The sequence below is a fragment of the Macrobrachium nipponense genome, chromosome 1, assembly GCF_015104395.2.
Source record: "Macrobrachium nipponense isolate FS-2020 chromosome 1, ASM1510439v2, whole genome shotgun sequence".
NCBI lineage: Eukaryota > Metazoa > Arthropoda > Malacostraca > Decapoda > Palaemonidae > Macrobrachium > Macrobrachium nipponense.
In genome coordinates, this window is record NC_087200.1 from 83,829,190 (window position 1) to 83,854,302 (window position 25,113).

The 25,113-nt window shown below is 35.6% G+C and overlaps 1 protein-coding gene across 4 annotated transcripts in view; it reads left to right on the forward strand.

Annotated features, from left to right (window-relative positions):
• Positions 1-626: 626 nt before the first annotated feature.
• Positions 627-25,113, forward strand: part of LOC135219421 (uncharacterized) — a 107,484-nt gene continuing 82,997 nt past the window's right edge. The window contains exons 1-2 of one of the 4 annotated variants that reach the window (XM_064256187.1): positions 627-770; positions 21,183-21,538. In XM_064256187.1, the coding sequence (XP_064112257.1) occupies positions 21,234-21,538 (305 nt within the window). In that variant the 5' untranslated portion in view covers positions 627-770; positions 21,183-21,233. Of the gene's footprint in view, positions 813-925; positions 1,308-11,487; positions 11,641-21,182; positions 21,539-25,113 lie in introns of those variants that run through there. The other 3 variants (XM_064256188.1, XM_064256190.1, XM_064256189.1) reach the window with 3 other exon arrangements.

Consider the following 25,113-nt stretch of genomic DNA (forward strand, 5'->3'; position numbering starts at 1 on the left):
CCAGGAGAGCATGGCCGTTAAAGAATAGTTTGCCAGGATGAATAAGCATCGACAATTATCGGTTTAAACAATTTAATTTGCATGAAAGGAAACAGTGAAGGTCAGCGAACAGGAAATAAGCAGAACTAATCCGTTACGAAACGATTACCGTTCAATGGCAGTGTTGTAAAATATTACCCGCATAAATCGTCATGCAATCATCCCTACTCACATAACAAAATGGATACGAGAATCTCATATTGACAGCAGGTAGCCAGTTTTTGTGGAAAAACGTAATGATGTGAATAACTTTGATTTTGTATTTGCATCCGTATTTATCAAGGTAATGCTGCGTTTTACAATTCTTTGTTATGTCTACCTCTACTATTGGAGAGCAATTTTACCCATCGTTAGTAAAATATAAAATTGCATCCATGATATCAGACTAATAGCTATTTATACAAATAGCTTTTTATACAACAGACTAGCCTTTTGCTCTTTTTATTTGAATGTTTCTTATCTACAACATTCAGTTACATTTAGTTACGATTTACACTCCCACAATGCATTATCCCATCTCATACATTTGCTGCTCGGCGTTGCATTTTCAAGAGGCTGCAGTGTTATCTGCAGGACGTTGCTAAGGAGGTTGCGTTACTGATATGGGTATTATCTTTTTATTCTATTTCAGGCGTGTGAGATACCGAGCAGCCGGCGCTGATAGTCCCCTTCACAGCCTCGCCTCTTGCTTCACTCTCGACTGATAGGGATCGACGACAGACGCTCCTGAAGTAAGTTCCCTCTTGGAACAGTTGAATTTATTTCATCGCAAAGTGAGTTGATTTCATAAAGAACAACCTAATTTTATTTCGTTAAGAAGCAGCTGAATTGACGTTATCAGGAAGTAGACGTCCATGTCGTCACAAAACAGCACGAAGCCTTGGTTAATCAGTTTCTTTTGTATTCGTATCTGTATTTTGAAATGAAACTGTTTAGACCGTTACGAAAGTATTTTGAATATTCTTGTGGGTCTTAATACATTCGATCTGTGTGAAAACTGGCAGAAAAAGGAGATAAATGTGTAATGATCGGTCGGTGAGGCCAGTGGTATGAACATTAATTAAAATACAAACTTAAATTCAATGCGAATTTCAACAGTCCACCGTAGGTTCTGTAATTACTGTAGTTGGTATCGCTATTTGTGATTACTTGCAGTTGAAATGACACATGGTTCATGGACAAGAGCAACTGTTACTGTCGTTCGATAAACAATACAGTAATAAAACAAACTCCGTTGGCAGTCACAAGCAGAACTCCACCTCCTCCAAGTAGGTATCCCCATGTAGCAGGGACCAATGCCAAGGTCGCTCTCCGAGTTGGAGACCATTAGCATTAGGCCATCGTATCTTTGGCATTAGCCTGATTAGCCCGTTATAATCTTAGGTTTGTTTTGAGCTCAGGCTGTCAAAGGTTTAGCCCGTGAGATATTTAGGCCGAATGATGTTTAGGTCTCAGGATGCTTAAGTTAAGGGTAAGAAATTACTGACGAGAGGTACAAAATGAATGGAAATTTATGGAGCATAAGGCTCATGAAAGAAACGGGCAACGATGAAGATAGTGCACACACATTTATATATATATATATATATAGATCTATATATATATATATATATATATATATATATATGTGTGTGGTGTGTGTGTGTGTGTGTGTGTGTGTGTGTGTGTGTGTGTGTGCATTATCGTCACCATTACCCGTTTCTTTCATAAGCCTTAAGCTCCATAAATTTCCATTCATTTTGTACCTCTCGTCCGTAAACATCTTACGGCCTGAATATTTCACGGACTATAATATAATACACACACACACACACACACACACACACACACACACACACATATATATATATATATATATATATATATATATATATATATGTGTGTGTGTGTGTGTGTGTGTATGTATGTATATAGTCGAACGGATACAGAACTAGAGTTATATCTGCAAGGAATTACAGCTATTTCGATGTATTTATGGCCCTAAGATATGGTGCTGTTCCTGTGATTAGTTTTCCAAGATCAGCATTCTATCCGTCTGGAAAAAAAAAAAAAAAAAGTTCATTTTCACGTCCGCCGTTCTTCAGTCGTCTGTGCCAAGTGCTATAATATTTTTTTTTATAGTTGATACTGATTGCTTCGTATTCCTTTAGGACCATAAGACTAGGCATAGGTCTTTGGCGACTCTTGTTAGTTATTTCATTCATAGACACCAAGCGACATCACACCTATCCTTCTTTCGATTTTCAATATAAATTTTTGGAAATGACATGTAGCTTATTTAAGTTATAATATAAACTCACGCGGTGTGTTGTTTCGGCTGTTGTCTTGAAGAAAATTAATTATTTAATTGAAAACAGTTTTGGCCTTTAGGCGATTTGGCCTTAAGACCAAAACAATAGACAGCACTCTCCTGCTCTACGCTATCTTAAAGGTATCGGAAAAGTGGCAGATTCCTCATCTATATAGGGAGGAAAAAGGAACCACGTTCATGTTCTACAATAATTTCGGGCACTTTTAGTTAAACTTCCCTTTGCTGCGACAAATGCATTTACCATTATTCTTGGAAAATGTGTCACTGAACCGTAACTGCACTTGAAACAATCCGTGATAATTATGAATACTACATAAGTTTCGAATGACATCGTTCACATGACATTCTCGTTTCGTACCCACGCTTACTGACAGCATGAATATCCTCACAAGAAAATTCATTATTTTGTAGTTTAAGACTATACGGCAGTGTGTGCCACAGCAGCCAAGTACTGGAAACATAATGCAGCATGTTTCAGTATGCATACATGAAGATAAACTAATATTCCATAGTGTGAATATAAATATATACCATGCATATACATACATAAATAGATACACAATTACCTTTCTTTTGTCTCTTGACGAAATAACTGTTATTTCTTATTAAAACCGGAAAGCGACAGCAATCAGACATAATTCCTGAGGACGGCGACAATGTTAAGCAGAAATCTTTCCTTCGTGTATTACATAGATTCATCTATATTATATGCTACAGAAAATTAAGCTTTTCGACGCATATAGTGAGCTTCTCATTAGCAAAGTCTTGACGATGTTATTATTTCCCTGACCTGTAGTTTCGAAAAGAAGTTTTAGTCTGGAAGGGAGTGGAAGATCTTTCTCCCTTCAGCCACAACGTTCATATCCTCCTCCTCCTCCTCCTCCTCCTCTTCTTTATCTTCTTCTTCAACTTAGAAGTCAGTATTTGGGTATTCTACTATGTTTTAGGCTCATTTCAGAAGGTTGGAATGGAAATAACTGCTTAATATAGGCGTTTGTAGTCCTTAGATTATATATATATATATATATATATATATTATATATATATATATATATATATATATATATATATATATATATATATATATATCGATCTGAGGTGCTATAGCGAAATTTGTTTCATCTTCCCTTAACTTTCTGCAGCGCTATTCACAATTCATCACCTCACAAAATAAGCTGTATACAACGAAGAGGTGTGCAATGTATGTAAATCAATACCTTCCGTAATATTAGTGACGTGAACTTGAAATATTACTGACATTGACATCAACCTCTCGTTATATAAAACTTATTTTGTGAGGTGAGGAAAGTTAAGGGAAGACGAAACAAATTTCGCTATGGCACCTCTGATCGATAAAAGAAACGCCAGGCCATTAATCTGGTAGACACAGACTGAAGGAGCAAAATTATACATATGGTGGTATATATATATTATATATAGATATATATATATATATATACTATATATTATATATATATATGCATATGTATATATATATATATATATATATATATATATATATATATATTATATATATCTATATATACACACACACATGTGTGTGTGTGTGTGGATATGAATATTTGTCACAAACACCATGACATTTTTCATATTAACCAACATCAAAATTAAAAGAGAATTATTAATATCAAATTCCCTCAACTACGGAATAAAGTGCACCGAAGGGGGATTTATAGGTGATAAGCGTTCCGTCACCAGGGAAACTATCGAATGGTTGGGAAGCGACGACTCTCAGTGAAGAGGGGTAAAATATGCCCACTGAATTCAAGTTTATGTACTCAGTCATTATCAACTCACTTTTACCATGATATATATATATATATATATATATATATATATATATATATATATATATATATGTGTGTGTGTGTGTGTGTGTGTGTGTGTGTGTGTGTGTGTATACGTGTGTGTGTATAAATAATTAAGGACCAGGGGGTAGAATTTTAAAAAATAAGTTTAAAGCAAAATAAATGATGCTGAGAAAAGATGTAAATGTACAAGAATCACAACATGCACAAAGAAATGCACAAGGAGAAAATATCTGGGGAAAATGCAGCTGCTGTGTTGAAGTTAGTGTCCTGAATTGCGCAATATAGGATGATAAAAGAGTTACAAACCTCAAATGATGCAATCATTAAATGGATCACTGTACATCTGGGAATGGTTATGGAAATGTCTCTTGAGACTAAAGAATGCAAAGCAAGAGGATACGTGGAAAGAGGCAACGAGTTGATGGGATTCTATTGAAATGGGAAAGTGCGTCATTAGCCGTGGGTGTTATGACGTAGATGCTTAATAAGAATAGGGAAAACAAGGTCAGGTTACTCTTATACAATAGAAAGGATGGTTAAAAGCGTAAGGACTACACATTTTTTTCCGCACAGTTTGCAAGTACTACTGAATATCTTATAAACAACCTACAATAACTGTATGTTTGTTCATGGAAAGGCAGCGCACCTGTAATAGGAAAAGAGTATGTTCAAGGTCAAGTGACTGTTGAACGGAAAAGCCAAAAACTATAAGGCCCCTAAACAGATAGATAAAATAAGACTATACTATTAGTGCTAAATGTTTTGCTTATGTACCATAATGTATAAATTAGAACAACAGTTTTGTGGTAAAAAAATATGGGACTCATACATGGGTACGCATTGTCTCTGAGGTCGTTGAATACATTAAGGGATAGAAGGATGCAAGATCTACAAACTTCTCTCGTTAGGCTTTGGAAGGATGATGACTTGAACGAAACGAAGGAATATAAAAGGACAGGGTTGGGAGAAGTTAAGGCATTGTGGATGGAATGAAAATGGTTAGTATTGAGTACGTGATCAAGTGATGATTATTGCTGTCTGAAGAGCTACACCTAAGTACAGTTTGTGAAAATGCGTGAAAATCACTAAAATGTAAAGATGGTGGTGAATATCAGTACATGTGTGTTTGTGTGCGTTATTGTCTTTCTTTTTGCTTCAAGTTTCTGTGAGACAAGAGACAACCGCTTGACAGCTTACACAACAGACCATTGAAATTTTTCTTAGATAACCTTACCACTTCTATCCAAGAACAATGATTAGGTCAACATTTAAATGACTGAACTTCGACTAATGTTATCTTGTTATATACTGTACCATTACCGCAACATATTCAAGAGAGGATCCAGATGTAAATAAGAACTCACTGCTCATGAATATTTGTATCGTTTACAGTTTAAACCAATTACAAGTCATCAACTTCGAGCCAAATTCTGAAGCCAGTTGTTTATTACATTTCATCATCTTCAGCTCCCATTAAAAGCAGAGGTGAGACGCGCTTTTCAGATAGAGAAATTATTCGTTATTACTTCCAGTTTAGTTCAGGACCTTCAATATCACAGCGCGTTTATGAGACAAAAAGACAACAGACAGACGGAGAATCCGGTTAACAGATATTGTACTTGGATCATAAATCTGCATATAGCACTTAGAGGAAGAAGTTCAAAGAAGAAAAGAAGAAATGTTAGGAAAACCATAGATTTATGTATTAGATATTGCAATATATTCATTTCGTCTGCAATAATCTTTTGATTTATTCTAGCAACTAGATGCAAATTACATTGCCTTTTAATTCCATATTGTTCCTGAACATGATAAGTATGCTCATAAAAGATAAGAATATTAGGGGGAAAATATCTTTTTCGCAATAGTCTGTTATTCGTTACTGCACTCAGTTGATAGAAGACCAAGTATAAGTGAAGTCGTTCCTTTGGATGCATGAAATATCATACAAGGTCAATAAACATCGACTGCGAAAAGGATGCCACAAATATGTATATAGCAGTTTATGACTCATTGAAAACAAAGAAAATCCCAAGCTTTTGTAGAAGTTGAGATGGTGTTCCTTGTAGCTTATGCCTAATTATGAGCTGATTTCTCCCTCGAGTATTTATTCAGTTCACCTTTTCCTGAAATATCCCGCTAACACACATAGCAGTCAGAGTCACGACTGACGGGTTAAGTTCCTCCAAATTTCGTTTGCAGATGTAATAAAAATTCTCACCTGAAACAAAAACATAACTGACTTTTAAATCATAGCAAAGTACGAAATAAAAATCCAAGTTTATTGGTGCTTACTGGTCATGACAGTCTGACTCTGCTTTCACCGTTTGCAACAGGCAGCCGAGGGCCCCATTCCGCTGAGCTTTTTATTGAGAGCCAAGGTTATATATTTGATACTAAAGGACGAATATGATGATGATGATAAGGGCTCTCCCTTGTGGTGGAACAATCTAATATTATATGTATTGGGGGAGTGTACTTATCATGCAAAGAGAATCTGCAAGCAGCACGCGTTAGTAAAGTAGTCACGTAATCCTGCACTTGCAGCCTAGAAAGCTGTCGTCCTCTAAACTGTTTTCGCAGTGAGGAAATCATGCAAAATATTAAGTTCATTTACGTAAATTTCCGCCTCACACACCCTTGTACTTGACAGAATTCAGTGTTGGAGAGGATGCGGGCAAGAGGGACTCATACATCAAGCGAAAATAATTTCGCCGAAGCACTGGCAATAAATGCAAGACTTGTTAAACAAAGCTTTCGGAAATACATACAACTTCAGCCAAAAGATAACCTCGTGGAATAAAGCTGAACTGACGGATATGTTGCTTTTCCTGTTAGGTCTCCATGCAGTTCGTACAAGCACCTACAACTTCAAAGTTGCTGTAACTACTTCAAATAGGATAATACGATTATTTTCTGAGTCGGTCACGTGGCGTAACGGTATCGTCGAAAGTGCGATATATCAACTAATGTTTTTATTTCAACAAATAAATTAATACGTATCAAGATATGATGAATACTAACGAAAAGTTTCATTATTAACCTATATGACGGAAAGTTGACAACATACTCCTACTTTTGACACATAATTTGTGATACACACACACAACACACACCACACACATATATATATATATATATATATATATATATATATATATATATATATATATATATATATATAATATATATTATATTATATATATATATATATATATATATATATATATACATACACACCACACACACACATATATATATACATATATAATATATATAATACTATATATAATATATATATATATATATATATATATAAATATATATATATATAATGCACTGCGGTTAAAAAAATGTTCTTGCTTAACAACCAGAATCCATCTAATAAAAGGCAGCCCATTTTTAAAAACACCCAAAAATGTAGAGAGAAAAAGTACTATTAATTTCAGAGAACTGCCTTGTTTGCCTGTCTATTTCTCTTCAAGGTATATGAATGAGAAAAGGTTACAGAAACAAAAAGCGGTGGTATTTATACCAAGAAGGAATTCGTCCAACAAGTTAAGCCAATTAAATTTAGGACGACCCCCGGCTTTGCATAATCTTCCTTAAATCTTCTTTAAAGCGTTGGTTTGCAATGAAACACTGCGTCGACCGATGTCAGATGTCCACATTCCCTTTTTGAGATGTTCACTTACCTGCTCTCTTTTATTAAGGCCTGATTCCATCCATTGGAACTTCCCTTTTTGTTACCGGCAGTTGCTTTGCTTATAAATTACATTGCCTGACATATTCCAGTTTTATTCTATGTTATGTTCAGTTTATATGGTTTTGAAAATTAGCCGAAGGTTTCCTGTTGTCCATACCTAAACTTGACCGTTTGTGTTTATTAGTCTCTGGGGAAGGATTTACCTTTGTAAATCCGATGCTAAGAATTGCGTCACACGATCCTGGCCATGGGATTCTTCATATACCCCAGAGTCTTTGGGCGATGTCCTTTTGTTGGACGCTTAAAATTAGGGATTGGCTAAGGTATTTGCCGGTAGGCTAAATGCAAAAGGGGTTGGATTCCCAAGGGTGTTGAGTTACTCTTCTTTAATTCGTTTCCTACCAGGTGGGGAAATTTTATTTTAATTGTTGGGTTCTCTTGGTCTTGTCTTTTAGCTCGAAGAAACGGGGGTCCGTAGGAAAATTACGTTTGCTTTTTTTCCCCTAACCGACCCCCTAAAGACCAAGAAAACAGAGACCACCCAACCCAACCAAAATAAAAAAAAATTCCCCACCCTGGCAGACGATTTAAGAGAGTAACTCACACCCCGTTGGCGGGCAAAATCCCAAACCCTTTTGGCAATTTTACCTACCCAAATACCTTTAGCCAAATCCCTTGAATTTTAACGTCCAACCAAAAGCACATCAGCCCAACCAAAGACTCTGCGGGGTATATGAGATCCCCATGGCCAGGACTGTGAACCAGATCTTACCATCGGAATTTTACAGGGTTTAAATCACTTCCCGCCCCAGCAGATTAATACAAACACAAAACGGTCAGTTTAAGGTAATGGACAACAGAACTCCGGCTATTTTTCCAAAACCATAAAATAAATGAACATAACCATCAAGGAATTAAACTGGAATATGTCACGTGTAATTTAATTTAAGCAGCAACTGCCGCCGGTACAAAAAGAGTTCAAATGAATGGAATCGCGGCCTTAATAAAAGAGAAGCAGGTAATGAAACAATCTCAAAAGGGAATTGGACATTCGGACATCGTCGACGCAGTGTTCATTCAAACCAACGCTTAAGAAGATTAAAGGAAGATTTATCAGCGGGGGTTGACCGTAAAATTTGGCTTACTTGTTGGACGAATCTCTTGGCTTATAAATACCAACCTTTTTATTTTCTGGTAAACTTTTCTTCCATTTCATATACCTGTAAAAGAGAGAGGACCAGCCAAGTCTCTGAAATATAGTACTTTTCTCTCTAGCATTTTGGTGTTTTTTATGGGCCTCCTTTTAATTTAGATATATATATATATATATAATTATATATATTAATTATATATTATTATATATATATATATATATATAATATATATATATATTAATATATTATAATATATATATATGCGAACGGACTTCAAACCACGAAAAACAACCAAATGTTCTTTCTTCACGCTTCAGAATCTTGCTCTTGTTCGGTCTGTTGACTCTATTCTGACGCAACGGTACTTCATTCCTTCAGAATTGTTCGTTGGAAATGACGGCGAAATTCTCGAGCTGTTCTGTGTTCTGCAGGTAGCTTCGCCATAACATCGTTAGTGGGTTCCAAGGTCCATACACTACATTAATCTTGCTGGGCTCGGAGAGAGAGAGAGAGAGAGAGAGATGAAGCAAGAGCAGAACAGAGGACAGAGAGATAGAGCAGAGAGACAGAGAGAGAGATAAAGGTAATGTGCCGCCGGGGGCCGGGGGCCGGGCTTAGGGGTTGAGGGAAACCGCTACTCGGGAAATAAGCAAAACCAGTTTGTTTACAATGCATTCGGCGGATAGGCTCTGCTCGTGAATCACTAGTGAATATTTTCAGTTACTGGCCTTGTGGGCATTTTGGGCATAATTTGAAAGGACTACTCACGAAAACGGGCAAGTTATAACCAAGTGGTCTTTGGGGGAAGAAAAAAAAAAGTTTTTTGGTCTTCACTGTGCAAACACCTCTCCTTCCCCCTTAATAGATTACATTTCCTGTTATGTGTATTTGCTACAGAACCGCTTGGGATCAGTGTAAACGGAAAAAAGATTTTAGCTTTGTTTATTTTTCAAACGGGAACATCGCTAATAGGAAATAGCAATTGAAAAAAAAAGTAATGGAATAGCCATACAGTTTCAACAAAAAATAAGTTAATTTATGATTAATGCGGTAAAACGGCTATTTTAAGTACTGAGAGAGCGGAAGGTATATGGCATCAATTCTACAAAGTTCACCATCATATTTTAGCGTTGTAGGAGAGCGACAGTGGGAACGAGAACACCACGTGCAATTTTGGCCTATTGCCATCATCATTTGCAGACCGAGAATGAAGAGTTCCTTCCATCCGTAGGGTGGGTTTTGTGGTGTGTTTTTCTAATTCCTAAAACGAAAATTGTCCTCAAGACTAAACATTTGTTTCATTTATCTAACTTAGTAGACTCACTAGATATGCATTTTCATATTTCTCCATGCGGTTAATGACTACATTAGCCGTGATTATCATTGTATGTAAATGATATACTATATAGTATTATATAGATATATATATATTAAAATATATATAACAACAACAACACACACACACACATCACACAAATACACACACCACACATTATATATATATATATTATATTAATTATATTATATATATATATAATATATAGCTTAGGAATAAAAGAAGGACTCGTAAGTTTAAGAACCCACCACCAATTTTATTTGCCGTCGCAAAATAAGAAATATGGTGCCGGTTCTTAACCCCTAAGCTCTTTCTTTTTCCTACTATATATATATATATGTGTGTGTGTATATATTATAATAATATATAATATATAGTATATATATATAAATAATATATTATAATATATAGTATATACATAGCATTTCAAAAATTGACCTGGAATAATAATGTCATCTGATTACTGACAATAAGTATCCTAATCATGAATCGCGAATTCTCTCTCTAGTTAACGGGTCCGCCCTACGTATGTTAATGCTCCGCTCGTATTTGAAACTGGTTCCTCGATGCACGAGAGAAGAGAGAGAGGAGGGGGGGGGAAAAGGACTTGGGCGCTATTGTCATTTCTAGTTTTCTCCTTCTCGTGAATTTACCTCTTCTCTTATTCGAATCCCTCCGAATAGTCTGTTGTTATCTATTGATATTGTGAGCGATCCTATTACTCATGAAGAGTCAATACATTCTTCGATTACGAAATATAAGATTTCGCAAGTATGCAGAGACTTCATTCCGCTAGCGCTGCCACGTCATATTTGTTGTTAGTACGACACCATCTCACTAATGAAGATGATAATAAAGCACTCTGAGTAAAATCGCCGTTGTTAAATCGAATTCAGGAAGGCAAAACAAGTACAAGAAAAATCGAACTCCTGCGAAGAACAGTAAACGTGCTATTGTACGAATGCGCAGCAGCCAGGTAAGTACGAGAGAGAGAGAGAGAGAAGGCGGGGGCAAACAGACCGGTTCCAGTGTTCCATCCAAGCCCTTGTTGGCCAATTACCGAACCGCACCATCCTAGGGCCGGGAAGGGGAAGCAACCTCTCCCCGCTCGCAGCATCCCTCACTGAGAAAGCGACTGCTCTATAGTCTCACCCGTCAAATAACATCCATATCATCCGTTCCAGTTTATCTGTTCTTTGTGCACATCGCCACACATTGCCTCCTGGGATTCATCGTCGGCAAGATTTTTCGCCTCTTAACAAGTGGGTGTCTTAGAAAAGTTCATTATACAGATTGGGGATTTCTATAAATATAAGCTTCCCACAGCTAAGGACCAGGTCGTACCATACTAGTCTATGGGAGCCCCACCTGCTTCCACCAACACGTTTATGTAATCTTGAGCAATCATTGAAGCGCCGTTTTCTTCCAATTATGGTTTTACAATAGCCGTTTATTAAGGTTTCGAAAAAATTATTGGCAAAGTGACATTCTCGGTAGCCAAATTCTGATTTTTTTTCAAACAAATATGTCTATATATATAGTTCTGTTTATATGAATTTTGTGCAGTTTTCATGGCAGAATAAGAGTGAAAGAGGATAAACTTGAACTTGTCTATTGGGAAGAATCAAACAGCATTTAAAGGTAAGAGGTGGAATGATTTCATTATAAAAAAAGTATTTATAGCATTATTAGATATATATCGTCAATACGGACATTTTCGTGAATGTTGTAATGGAATGAAAGATTCAAATAAAATTAAATCTAGGAGGAAAACGTTTTCAACATAAAAACGGCAGGCAGTGTAATATATATATATAATATATATATTATATAATATATATTAATTATATATTATAATAATTAATAATATATATACATTACATATACATATATGTATATAGTATACATAATAATATACTTCAAATGATTAGTGACAAAGACATCCAGCGCAGGTTCTAATGGGTTGGAATTCAGTGAACGACTAAAAAAGGCAAATAATTACGAAAATATGTCATTAAATCTAATGCGATCCAGTACGACATGGCTCACGGTGTGACGATGACACTACTGTACTTCTAATAGATTTTGTCATCTGGGAATGAAGTTTATGGAAGAATATTAAGAGTCAGGTGGCGGGGAAATTTAGAAATGACGCCAGCCACAGAGGAAAACTGCGGAAGTTCGTCTAGTTAGATGACATAATGATCATACAGAGATGGCTTTGGAATGTCCTTCGCTCAACCCCTGGTAGAGCAGTGCTTGATTTTGTCAGCTGGGCTCTTCTGAATTCTAGAGGAGTTGAGAAGGGAGGCTGCGGATAAGTAAAGATATCTGGAATATAAAGCGCAGACAGCTACTTTTAGTTTAAGCTGGTCTTATGCCAGCACGGGCTTTTTGCTCTGGAAAGACATGAGAGTTGCGGAATTTCACAGAGGCCCTTGCGTCACTCGGTGTTGGATGTGAGGACACACACACACACACACATATATATATGTATGTATGTATGTATGTGATATATATATATATATATATATATATATATATATATATATATATATATATATATAGAATAAAGATAAATATCAATATCATTTAATGTCAAAACAATATTTCACACTTCTTAAATATATTATGTCATTGCAAGTAGATAAAAAAATGAATAACAGTATTATGCACGTGAAGCGCATTGCCTAGATTACCCTCATGAAAGTAATCACTGGTCTGCGCGCGAGTGTGACCTTCAAATGAAATTCATATGATGGATGGCTGAGATTCCCGATTTGCAGTTTTACGATGGACAACGACTTTTCTCTTTTATTCTTTCTGTTGCTTCTGTTCCAGAGCGTGTTGATGACAGACTTGTGTGACCTTGAACCCTGAATTTTTCTCTGACCACGTAGATCACTGTTGAAACATGCTTTCCTTGCTATTATTACTCTTTCTTTATTTCAACATTTTCTCTGCTTTTTCTCAGTAGAAAACAATGTCTCTAATATTCACTAAAGTTATACAAGAACAAATTGGACAGAGGCTAACATTTGATCCTTTTCATTCCAATCTGTTGCAGAAAATTCAGTAATTTTGTTTAACTAACAGCGTTGAACAATTGCACTTCTAGTATCATTCAACAACTGTTTTTCTAAAGAGTTAAAAACTAACATTCTTCAAGGATAACCTGTTACCATCCATCTCACGTAGTAATGACAAAAGTTTTATGAAAAGACTGACAATGTCATCTCTAAACTCAGCAGTAATAATTTGCTCTTGAATCTTATGTGAATTAAAACTCGAAGAGAGTCAACTCACGCGACCTCCGACTGTCTTAGTAGCTCATTATAAAGCAAACCTTTTTATTAGGCACGTTTACATTACTTAATATTGGACAAGAACACTGACTTATGCTCAAGCTGACACTTGGATAGGTCTAATAGTTACTGCAACAATTCATTTCTTTAATGTCGGACTGAGGAAAGTCAAAGCGCCTCTTTACACAAAGAAGTTCATATAACCGTCAGTTTTTATAAGCCAAATAAAGAAAAAAATTGAAAATAGGTAGTTTTTATTGGCATCATCATCTATCGCGCAATTTTAGGGAACATAGCCTTGAAAATGTAAAAATGTAATATACCACTATCAGCAGTTCCGTTATGTCAAGATTAATCTGGCAACTGGAATGCCAGTAACTCGAGTGCGTTTCACACCAACGGCAAAAATAGCCAACATAATGCTGACATAGCTTATAAAAATAATTGTTCACATGTAGAGCACTGGGTTCGAATTAGCTACGTCCATAGTTCAATCTCGGCCGGTCTCCATCGGTTGCCCTAGTTGCGTTTGAGTGCCACCGTCAGGTGGGGATCAGAGTAGGGACGGCACCCAGGCCCTCAAAGAGGGTAAAGGCTTATAATTCTGTTTTTACACGCACACTCGCACACACGAATACACACAAATATAGATATATATAATATTATATATATATATATATATATATATATATATATATATATATATATATATATCAGCTGACGTCACAGGAAAAGTTTGAAAAAGAAACCGACAGAGCTCCGAGTACTTTCATCTAATTAATTAATGCATCTTCGGGACACTAGGTGACGCAGAGTTTTCTTTCTTGCTCACTGATAAACAAATCACGCATATATATATATATATGTGTGTGTGTGTGTGTGTATTATATATATATATATATATATATAATATATATATATATATATATATATATATAAATAAATATATATATCCAATTTATCACGAAGGAATACGTGTTTACGTGTTTGAGAATATCCTTAAATCCACAGTGGCAGGTGAGTGAAAATGGGGACTTTGAACAAGTACTTTCGTAGATTATTTCTACATTTTCAAGTGTAAACTTGAGAATGTAGAAATGAACTACGAAAGTACTTGTTCAAAGTCCACAGTTTCACTCACCGTATACTGATTAGTTGAATATGGTGGGTCACAGCCAGGAGAATGAAGGAAGGAAATACTGATGTAGGAAAAATGAAAGGTAACTGGTGCAAATGTAGCGGAAAAGGGTAGGATGAGAATAGAGGTGCTACAGTATAGGTGAAGCAAGGAAGGTAACAGAGTGTCTGCAAAAGTTTGGAAGGGAATTGGACTTGCTATGAAAGATCAATTTATCAAAGAACTGTTGAACAAACTCTTTCCGGAAGCTATATTTAGATGTCAAATTTCAATGAACGCAAAGAGGTAGCTCTTACCAGGATGTATAGGGTACATCCTATAATGTTATCCTAAGTGAATAGAGGGATCAGGGTGTTGTGAAATGGGTTTGGTCATAAGGAAGGATGAGGTTACAGGCTGTTTAAAATTTTGTAAGATTCAGGCGTTGGGTGGAAGGATGAGGCAGTATAGTATGATTAGGAGGGGGTGATACTCTTACAGAGTAGTAGTCTCCTGTGTAGGTATGCGGGGCAGCTAATGATGTAGAAAGTGTTTAAATTCATCCTATATTAAAGACAATGGCTTATTTTTAACTATGTATATATACATATATGTATACGTATAATATATATATATATATATATATATGATATAGATATATATGTGTGTGTGTGTGTGTGTGTGTGTGTATGTATATAAATAAAGGTATGAGCCACGAAGGAAAAATAAACAACGGGGTTTCTGCAAGATCTTTCGACTTCAACGTCCTTTTCGGAATACACTAATCCTTTACTCAGCAGTTTATCTGCTGAGTAAAGGACGTTGAAGTCGAAAGATCTTGCAGAAACTTCGTTGTTTATTTTTCCTTCGTGGCTTATACCTTTATTTATGGATTTATTACGTTCCAAACTTTCGTGATTCAGTTATACATGTATATGTATATATGTATATATATATCACATACACACACCATGATTTTTTTACATATCTTCACTGATACTAAGCCACAAATGTAATTTAATATCCAGTTCACTATATCTCAGTAATAACTTACAATCAAGGATACCCGTGAATATGTATCGCTCTTGTCTTTTATGTAGTCTAGCTTTGTACCGGAATCTTTTGCGTAATTGTCTCTTTGGTGTATATAAGAGTATTCGTTAGCAGAAACACATTGGAAATTTATTTGATCTCTTTTATGCCTGATGGTAAAACAGTTGTTTAGAGTTCTACCTCTGAAATGCATAAGAGCAAAGTGTATTATGTAAGTAAGAACAGCCATCGTACAAAGTAGGCATTGTGATACTTATTCGTTATTCATATTGTTACTGCTGATAAAGAACATTACTATGTTCATGTGCATGCTTTCCTCTATTGATTGACGAGAGAGAGAGAGAAAGAGAGAGAGAGAGATGTTCATTATTATCATCATTCTATACTCCGCTCAAATGGTAATGAAAACAAATGCACTTCATCAAAAGGGGCGTATTCGTTTGTGCATCGAGGAAAGCTGATTTAGCATAAAAATGAAGGTGAGTTCAGTCAGCGTTACCCCCATAACACACTCAAGGGAGGACACTTACGGGTGGTTTAACCCTTGCCTGTGACAAAGGACTGTCGGCATTTTCATAAATTATCCATATTTAATTTGCCTCCTTTTTTTTGTCAAGAGTTTAATATTGACAAATTATAAATGGAAATTACATTTCATAAACTAAAACAAGGTAGTGAAAATGGATTATATTAAAAGTATATATAAAAAATCATCTAAATGTACATTAACGGGGTTTTTTTTAAGAGAACGCACTGAAATTCTAGAAATTATTAGCATACATATAAGAAAATAAAAGCTAAAAAAATAACGAAAAGAACGTAAACAGTTAACAGCAACGCCCCTTCCTCTTTGTTACGTTTCGTTTAACTGACAGGAATACCTCGACTGCCATTTTCGGTGCAGGGCACGCTGCCACATCGAGTTATCTGACAACGGTTAGTGACTATAAAACCCATTTTCTTAAACCCTGGGTTTCCATTTCTGGTTAAAGGTACACTCAAGCACGTTTTATTATTCTAAATTTTTTGTAGCTCTTATTTATCTACTCTTATAATTTAGTTATTAATATTTGCTACAAATCCTTTACAAATATTCACTGTTTTTAATAATAACAAGTAATAATAATGATAATATATATAATTGAAAAAGAAACCCACAAAATCACTTTGTAACTTGTTTACTTCGAATTATTTACATTTAGTTTTACTACACACTCGAGTACTTTCAGGCCCTAACTGTGGCCCATTTTCAAGAGATGTTTGGGATGTTAGCCTGGGTCAAGGCCCAGCAGTCTCCTGGAACTTCTTCCCGTTGAGCTGTCATTTATGTGATGGCTGTTCTGGTTTCCTTGAGAGTTGCCAAATAATCCCCTCTTGTCGCTCTGATATCCTGAGCTGATGGTCAATGGATTAATCCTTGAAGGTAGGTAAGGGTGGTCACCAAAAGTCTGTTGGGCAGGAAACCTAATCTCCAGGTCTGCAGGGTCAATCTTAGCTTCTTTTAATATCAAAGCTCGGCTTATGGGATCTTCTGAGGTAAAACCTTTGTTTCCTTCTATCTATTATTTTAATCTCTCTGATGAGTGCACCTTCTACTACCCTCCTGTGACTAATTTTGTTGCTTTTGTATATAAGCCCACTGTTTTTGAAATCCATCGTATGGTCATTTTCCCAACAATGCCTAGCTATAGGCATTGTTGGGAGTTAAGTTGTACTGCCCTTCTATGTTCTTGGATTCTGGTCCTTATTCCCCTTCCTGATTCCCCCACATATCTGTCTCCACAATTGTTGCAATTGATTATGTATACCCCCGCTACATCATCTGTATTACTATCTTCTCCTTCCAGTTTATTTTTACATACTTTGTTTTTTAAGGTATTATCAAAGGTATATACAAATTTATATTTACTTTCTTTCATTTTTGAAGTGATTTGTTTCATTTTAGGCATAAAAGGGAGGGCAACTATTTTCTTGTTTTCTTTATTCCATGTACTCTCTACATTAGCTCTGTAAAAAAATTTTCTAGCTTTGTTGAGTGCCCTTTTTCTGAACCATTCTGGGTATGCTAATGCATCGAAGCTTTTACTGATGTAATTTATTTCTTGTTCTATCTTGCAAGGGTCACACGTTCTCATTGCCCTAAGAAATAAACCTGTTAGAACCCCTATTTTTATATCATGACTGTGAAAAGAGAAGAAATGAATATATGAGTATGTATGTGTGGGCTTTCTATATGTGCTGAATGCATATCCTGTTTCTTTTCTTTCAATGAGCATGTCTAAAAAGGGCAGTTTATTATTGTTACTTTTCTCTAATAAGAACGTGTGATCATTCAAGATAAAACAAGAAATAAATTACATCGGTAAAAGCTTCGATGCATTAGCATACCCAGAATGGTTCAGAAAAAGGGCACTCAACAAAGCTAGAAAATTTTTTTACAGAGCTAATGTAGAGAGTACATGGAATAAAGAAAACAAGAAAATAGTTGCCCTCCCTTTTATGCCTAAAATGAAACAAATCATTTCAAAAATGAAAGAAAGTAAATATAAATTTGTATATACCTTTGATAATACCTTAAAAAACAAAGTATGTAAAAATAAACTGGAAGGAGAAGATAGTAATACAGATGATGTAGCGGGGGTATACATAATCAATTGCAACAATTGTGGAGACAGATATGTGGGGGAATCAGGAAGGGGAATAAGGACCAGAATCCAAGAACATAGAAGGGCAGTACAACTTAACTCCCAACAATGCCTATAGCTAGGCATTGTTGGGAAAATGACCATACGATGGATTTCAAAAACAGTAGGCTTATATACAAAAGCAACAAAATTAGTCACAGGAGGGTAGTAGAAAGTGCACTCATCAGAGAGATTAAAATAATAGATAGAAGGAAACAAAGGTTTTACCTCAGAAGATCCCATAAGCCGAGCTTTGATATTAAAAGAAGCTAAGATTGACCCTGCTGACCTGGAGATTAGGTTTCCTGCCCAACTGAGTTTTGGTGACCACACCCTTACCTCAAGGATTAATCCCATTGACCATCAGCTCAGGATATCAGAGCGACAAGAGGGGATTGGCAACTCTCAAGGAAACCAGAACCGCCATCACATAAATGACAGCTCAACGAGAAGAAGTTCCAGGAGACTGCTGGGCCTTGACCCAGGCTAACATCCCAAACATCTCTTGAAAATGGGCCACAGTTAGGGCCTGAAGGTACTCGAGTGTGTAGTAAAACTAAATGTAAATACTTAGAAGTAAACAAGTTACAAAGTGATTTTGTGGGTTTCTTTTTCAATCTTCAGAAGAAAACTGAAAGAAGTTTTTGTTTGGTTCAATATACATAATAATAATAATTGGTATAATTAAACCCCTGGGCTTAATTATACCAATTATATGGGTTTTGCTAATTCTCGTGTATAATTGTCGCAGATAACGCCACATACACTTCAATTTTCGGAATACCCTAATCCCCTTCTAAAAGGTCATGCTAAACCGGGGCCTCGAGATTGGTGGGTTCAAACAAAGCTGGCTCCTTCCCAGCAGGGGTTCTCGTTACCAGCAGGGGTTCTCGGCCAAAGGTTGCCAGAAAGAGTGACAAGGCTTTGTGCGAATTAAAATGCTTGATGTGGGTCTCTGGACTGTTGTTAAATGAAGCCAGTTGTGGTGGCACGGGCTCTTACCCCTAAAGTAACCCACAATAAACTTAAAAAGACGTCTGCTTCAAACTATTCTCCCTCCTCCAGCCGTTTCCGCAAAGGTCATTGGGTTAAATAGATAATCGGTTTGCACGGGAGCCCTTAAGGTCGGTTCCTTAATGGATTTATTTATATTTTACTCCTCGACAAGGCCGCTTAACTCCGCTTCTTTATTGGCATTATCTTTATTTAAAGTCCCTAATTGAAAAAAAGGGCTAATTTCCAAAGATGGTGGGATTATATCCCACAGAACACCCTCAATTTGTATCCTAACTTTCATTTATTTACTCTTGTATATTACTTTTATAATATGCAGAGCCACGTCAATCTTCCTAATCTCTTTCACACCTTACCTCAATTAAGGGCGCCTTTAGGAAAGATCTGTGCTGGCATAAGTCAGCTTATTCTAAATTAACCAACCAAAACAGTTCAGCGTTACCTTTTAGAATGGGATTAGTTAACCTAAATGGGGGAAGACATGTCATGTAATGAGAGACTATAATACGGAAGCATAAATAAAACCAAATCCCAGTTTTCCCATAAAGAACACAACGATATGGCCAATTCCACGGCCTACGAGCATGAGACTTTTTTTTTTAACAATCACTGCACCATTCCTCAAATCGGAAACATCAGGCGAAGAATTACCTGTCAATAACATCAATTAGCATGTAAAGGCACGACCACATTACTACGGCAAAACATAGAGGTACCGGTTCAGAACGCTGTACAAGCATTATGAGAGATCACATTCCTGTCGTGTTATTTTAATTACAGTTACCAAAGTCTCTGAAAATTAAGACCACCGTTTTCAAAAATCAGGCACTCAACGTGCAGCGCGGTGAGAGCTGATCGATAAATACCGATTTTACGATAGATCTTGCTGCTGTTTTCAAAATGAATCGTATGTGTTATGCAGTTCGTTCCCCACAAAAGCCAAAGATTGGCCCTGACAGGAAGCTCTTCCAACTCGTGTTTGAATGCTTATATTCTCACATATACTCTACCCTACCCAAAAAAGGGGAAAAAATCACCCCGGTATTACTTGCAGCCCAAAAATTTTAATCTCTCCCTTTGCCCACCAGTTCTATTTTATTATTATGATTATTTTATTATTATTCACTCATTAAGAACATTTGAACACAAGTCTTTGAAACTACTCTTAACAAAACAAAACAATAAATATTTTTCCTTGAAATATTTTCTTGCCGCCTTATTACGGTAAATCTAGGAATTCCAGACCTGAACAAAATTCCCACTGTCAGGTAATTCATGACGCAACAGAAAACGTCGATTGAGAGAGAGAGAGAGAGAGAGAGAGAGAGAGAATGTGTGTTTGTGTTTTGACCATCGAGAACTTGGCCCAAAACTCTGCGTCAACTTACTATGCAAAGCGCAAGAAAGAAAAGCAGCTCGAAGAATCGATAGTTCATAACGATCATATATCTTGAAAACTGGCGCCAATTGAATAAACATGCGTACGTCATTCAAGTATATTTTCTCTAAAAGTCTTATTATCTATACACTTCAGACTTGAGTGCAATGGCAAATGGAAAAGAACTTAAGTACCTAAAACACTAAGTAAACGTGCTTGATTATTTTTTTCTTTTTCTCTCTCTCTCCGACAGGTAAAAAGGCGAACAGCGCTTGCGCTACTGGCAAAAAGCAAAGATCCCGTGATGGCATCATCGTCGGCTCCTAGGCAACGGGGGACGCCAGTAACGCCCGGTCAACCACTGCGTCCTGATACCACGGCCACATATTCTGCTTCGCTGACCACGCACAACGACATCAACACCTTCAAGCCCTCGTTAGGCAACGGTACTGACGAGACCCACAGGCCTACTAAGGCTGAAAGACCAACATCACGCACGGTGGCAGCGTCAGGTGAAAGTGAAGAGCGGGAGGATCCTCATCGCCTGCAGGAAGAAGAGACTGATTTTCAAGATATGGATGCGTGTTTCAAAGCCTTCGATAAGGACGAGTGAGTATTAAGACTGTCATTTTCATTAGAACTGAATTAGCAATTGTTTCAGATAGATTTGTTTAGAATCTCGTAGTTTCAATACTGCAGAATCATCAATGTAAACAAACCGTACTCGGCAAACCATGTGGCGGGTGATATGAACGGTGTTCGGCGTCGTCGTCACTCTATAATGCTTCGTGTAACCTGACACACGACTGGAGGTTTCGTGACCGTTTCAAGGTACAACATTATGCTACGAAATGCATGGCCCACACGGTGAAAAGTCACCTTGATGACTACATTTTCCATTGGATAAATTATCGATAAATTTCTTCCTTTTTCCATGGAAGGTAGATAAATTTCAGTACTCGCAAAGTAACAACAAGGCCGATTTTTATATAAGGTCGTCTTCTCCCTGCCTATTGTATAAGTGTATATGTATATATGTGTTTTTGCACCTTGCTTATATATGTATTTAGATTTATTTCATAAATTTCCCATAGTGATCAAATGGAGATTTTCCACTTCTTGTCAGTTAGACCCAAGATGTAAATATTCATTTGAAATTATTATGTCCCAGCTATTTTTCGTTTTACCTGCACCTTAGATTACAAATGAATAACAGAAAATATGAAATAGGAGGATTTTGTGGAACATGGAATTTGTCCAAGATTATTGTCATAATTGTGATGATAGAGATTATTATTTTTTTTTTTTCATTTCTGTAGTTGTAAATTGTTACCACTCAAATTGTTGAACTTACTTTAGTAACAGTGTATATATATATTATATATTATATATATATATATATATATATATATATATATATATATTATATATATATATATCATATCTATATCATATATATAGTTATATATATATATATATTACACATATATATATATATATATATATGATATATATATAGATATATATATATAGTATAGATATAGATATAAGATATATATTATATATATATATATATATATATATATATATATTATATGATATATATAATAGATAATATATATATATATATATATATATAGATATATATATATATATATATATATGACTATATATATATATATATAATATATATATATATATATTATATATATATATATATATATATATATATATATTATATATATATATATATATAATATATTATATATATATATATATATATATTATATATATATATATATATATATTTATATCTTATATATATATATATAATATATATATATATATATATATATATATATATATATATATATATATATATATATATATATATATATATATATATATATATATATATATATATATGGATGGAGAGATCGTTAAAGTATTGTACGTAAACTAACAGCTGTTTATGAAATTAAAGTATAATTAAGAATAAAATAAACACGGGAAATCTATACTTTCGGCTTAAGCAACCACTGCACAGCCCTGAACAATTCCTTAAGAGCAATTGAATTCTTGGAGTTAATTTTTGGGATCTCACTAAATAATTTCTCAGCGTTATTTTTTTTAGCGTAATTTATTTTAACTTCATTTCCAGTTATCTTGCCCTTTAATTTGACTTTTTTTTCTTTATTAGAAATCCAGTTCGTTAAATGGAAAACTAACCTGTCATGTCACTCAGTAGCCACTTCATCAAGTCGAGTGTCTGGATGCAACGCTGTTTGTAACAACCTGGGATTGCAACTCCTGTCCTTTTGGACTCTCACGCACAGGTTGTCATGGGAGACATTCTCTCTCTCTCTCTCTCTCTCTCTCTCTCTCTCTCTCTCTCTCTCTCTGTGGTTAAGTTAACGTTGCGTGTCATGAAGAAAAATCGTTCGAAATTATGTAAGAAAATACTACGTAATCCAAAATTGTTGGGTTTTATCGCTGTAGCCTGATTTCTTTCGAATAAAAACAGAATGTCGGAAACGCGTTTTCCTGTCAACGGAGTATTATTTGTAACGAAATAGTGGCTGATATGCAAACCTTTGATCAGCTTTTCAATTCGAGACACGTTCGCAGAGCAGAAGTGTGCTTACAATTTCTAAAATCCCATTCAAATGGCAATAAGCTCCTCAAAAACAGGTAAAAATTCTGTGAAAAACAGAACGGCCAATTTTCACTCGACCCTTACTAGTCACGAAATTCTCAAGATAAGTACGTAATACTTTACGCAATTTCCAGTGGGAAGCAAAATTGTTACTCTGTTGTTGTGTCGATGATGCTATTTTGAAAATGTAATTAAACGCTTTTTATGAGGTTTGTAATCGCTAGAGTTATCTTTATCTCTATTACGCCAATTGTCTGACAACATAATTACCCTGTTACTGTACAGCATAATTTAAAGGAATATTTGCGATTTAACCGTGAAAATGGGGTCAGTCCATTCGTGGGAATCCCTTGAATGGATAGCTAAGGGACTATGGTTTTAAAAGAAAGAAGTGCAGTTTTTAAAATAAATGAATAGACATTATTTATTTATTGAATTTTAGTGCTTTTGACATCGAATCGGAGCAGATCTTGTAAGTCCTATATTTTCAGTTATTTTTTTGGAGAAACTCATTGTGCTTGACATTTCTTCAGTTACATAAATAAATGTGTAAAATAAAAATAATAATAAAATGACTGGGTTTGGCATTTGCCCATTATTGTGAAAGCGCTGATATGCAACTCTTGTGACTTGTTATTTGACGGCTCTTCCAGGTCCCGCACCGCTTCCATAGCGCTCGCAGGACCCCATTGTCAAATCAACGGTTTATTCATCAGATGTAATTGACCACATTGCAATTTCCACATTCGCTGTTTGATCTTCCATATCATAGCTTCGAGTAATCAAGGTGGTTTCAAGTTTCTTTTCGAAAGGCTTCAAATCCTCGATCTGCGTCTTCGATGTAGTTCATTAATCAAGTTAATCTACCCAGCGCACTTAGCGAAGTCTCAATAACGGAGTAGGAGTTTTTGTATTTATCGTAAATGTGAAGTTGATTGCTCACAGCCCAAAGAATGTGTCATTTCACTTTATTGCAGGTTTGTGATGTTCGCTACGACTTGAACATCCGCCGCCGATGTCTCTTACTGTGAATATTATCATAAAAAATCAGGTTCATATTTTGAACCATTTTAGCTTTAAAATTGGGATTAATTGAAATGCGATTTTTGCAGAACCTTTGATGATAATCGGCGAGGAATTGATAATTCATACGTTCTCTGACACAAGTATGGCTTATCATCCTTGAGGTCGTGAACCACTTTGTACGCAAGTCATTCCTTTGTGTGATCTTCTCTCGCGTGTCTAATCACCGCCGTTGACTCGATTTTTTATGCTAAACTGACCAAAGGTTTATTATATAATGGACGCCATTATCTTATAAAACGAATATGGAAGATCCCATCCGATTCCGTAACAGATATTGACCTGGTTAAAGCCGAATGAAGAGGCAAAGACAGGTAGAGGATTAGATCCTAAAAATTATATGATCAACATATATTTGCATGGAACTAGCAAGCTGTTACAAAACAAAATGCTCACTTCTGAAAAAAACGAAAATTAAAGATGGATATGATTATATAAATTAAAT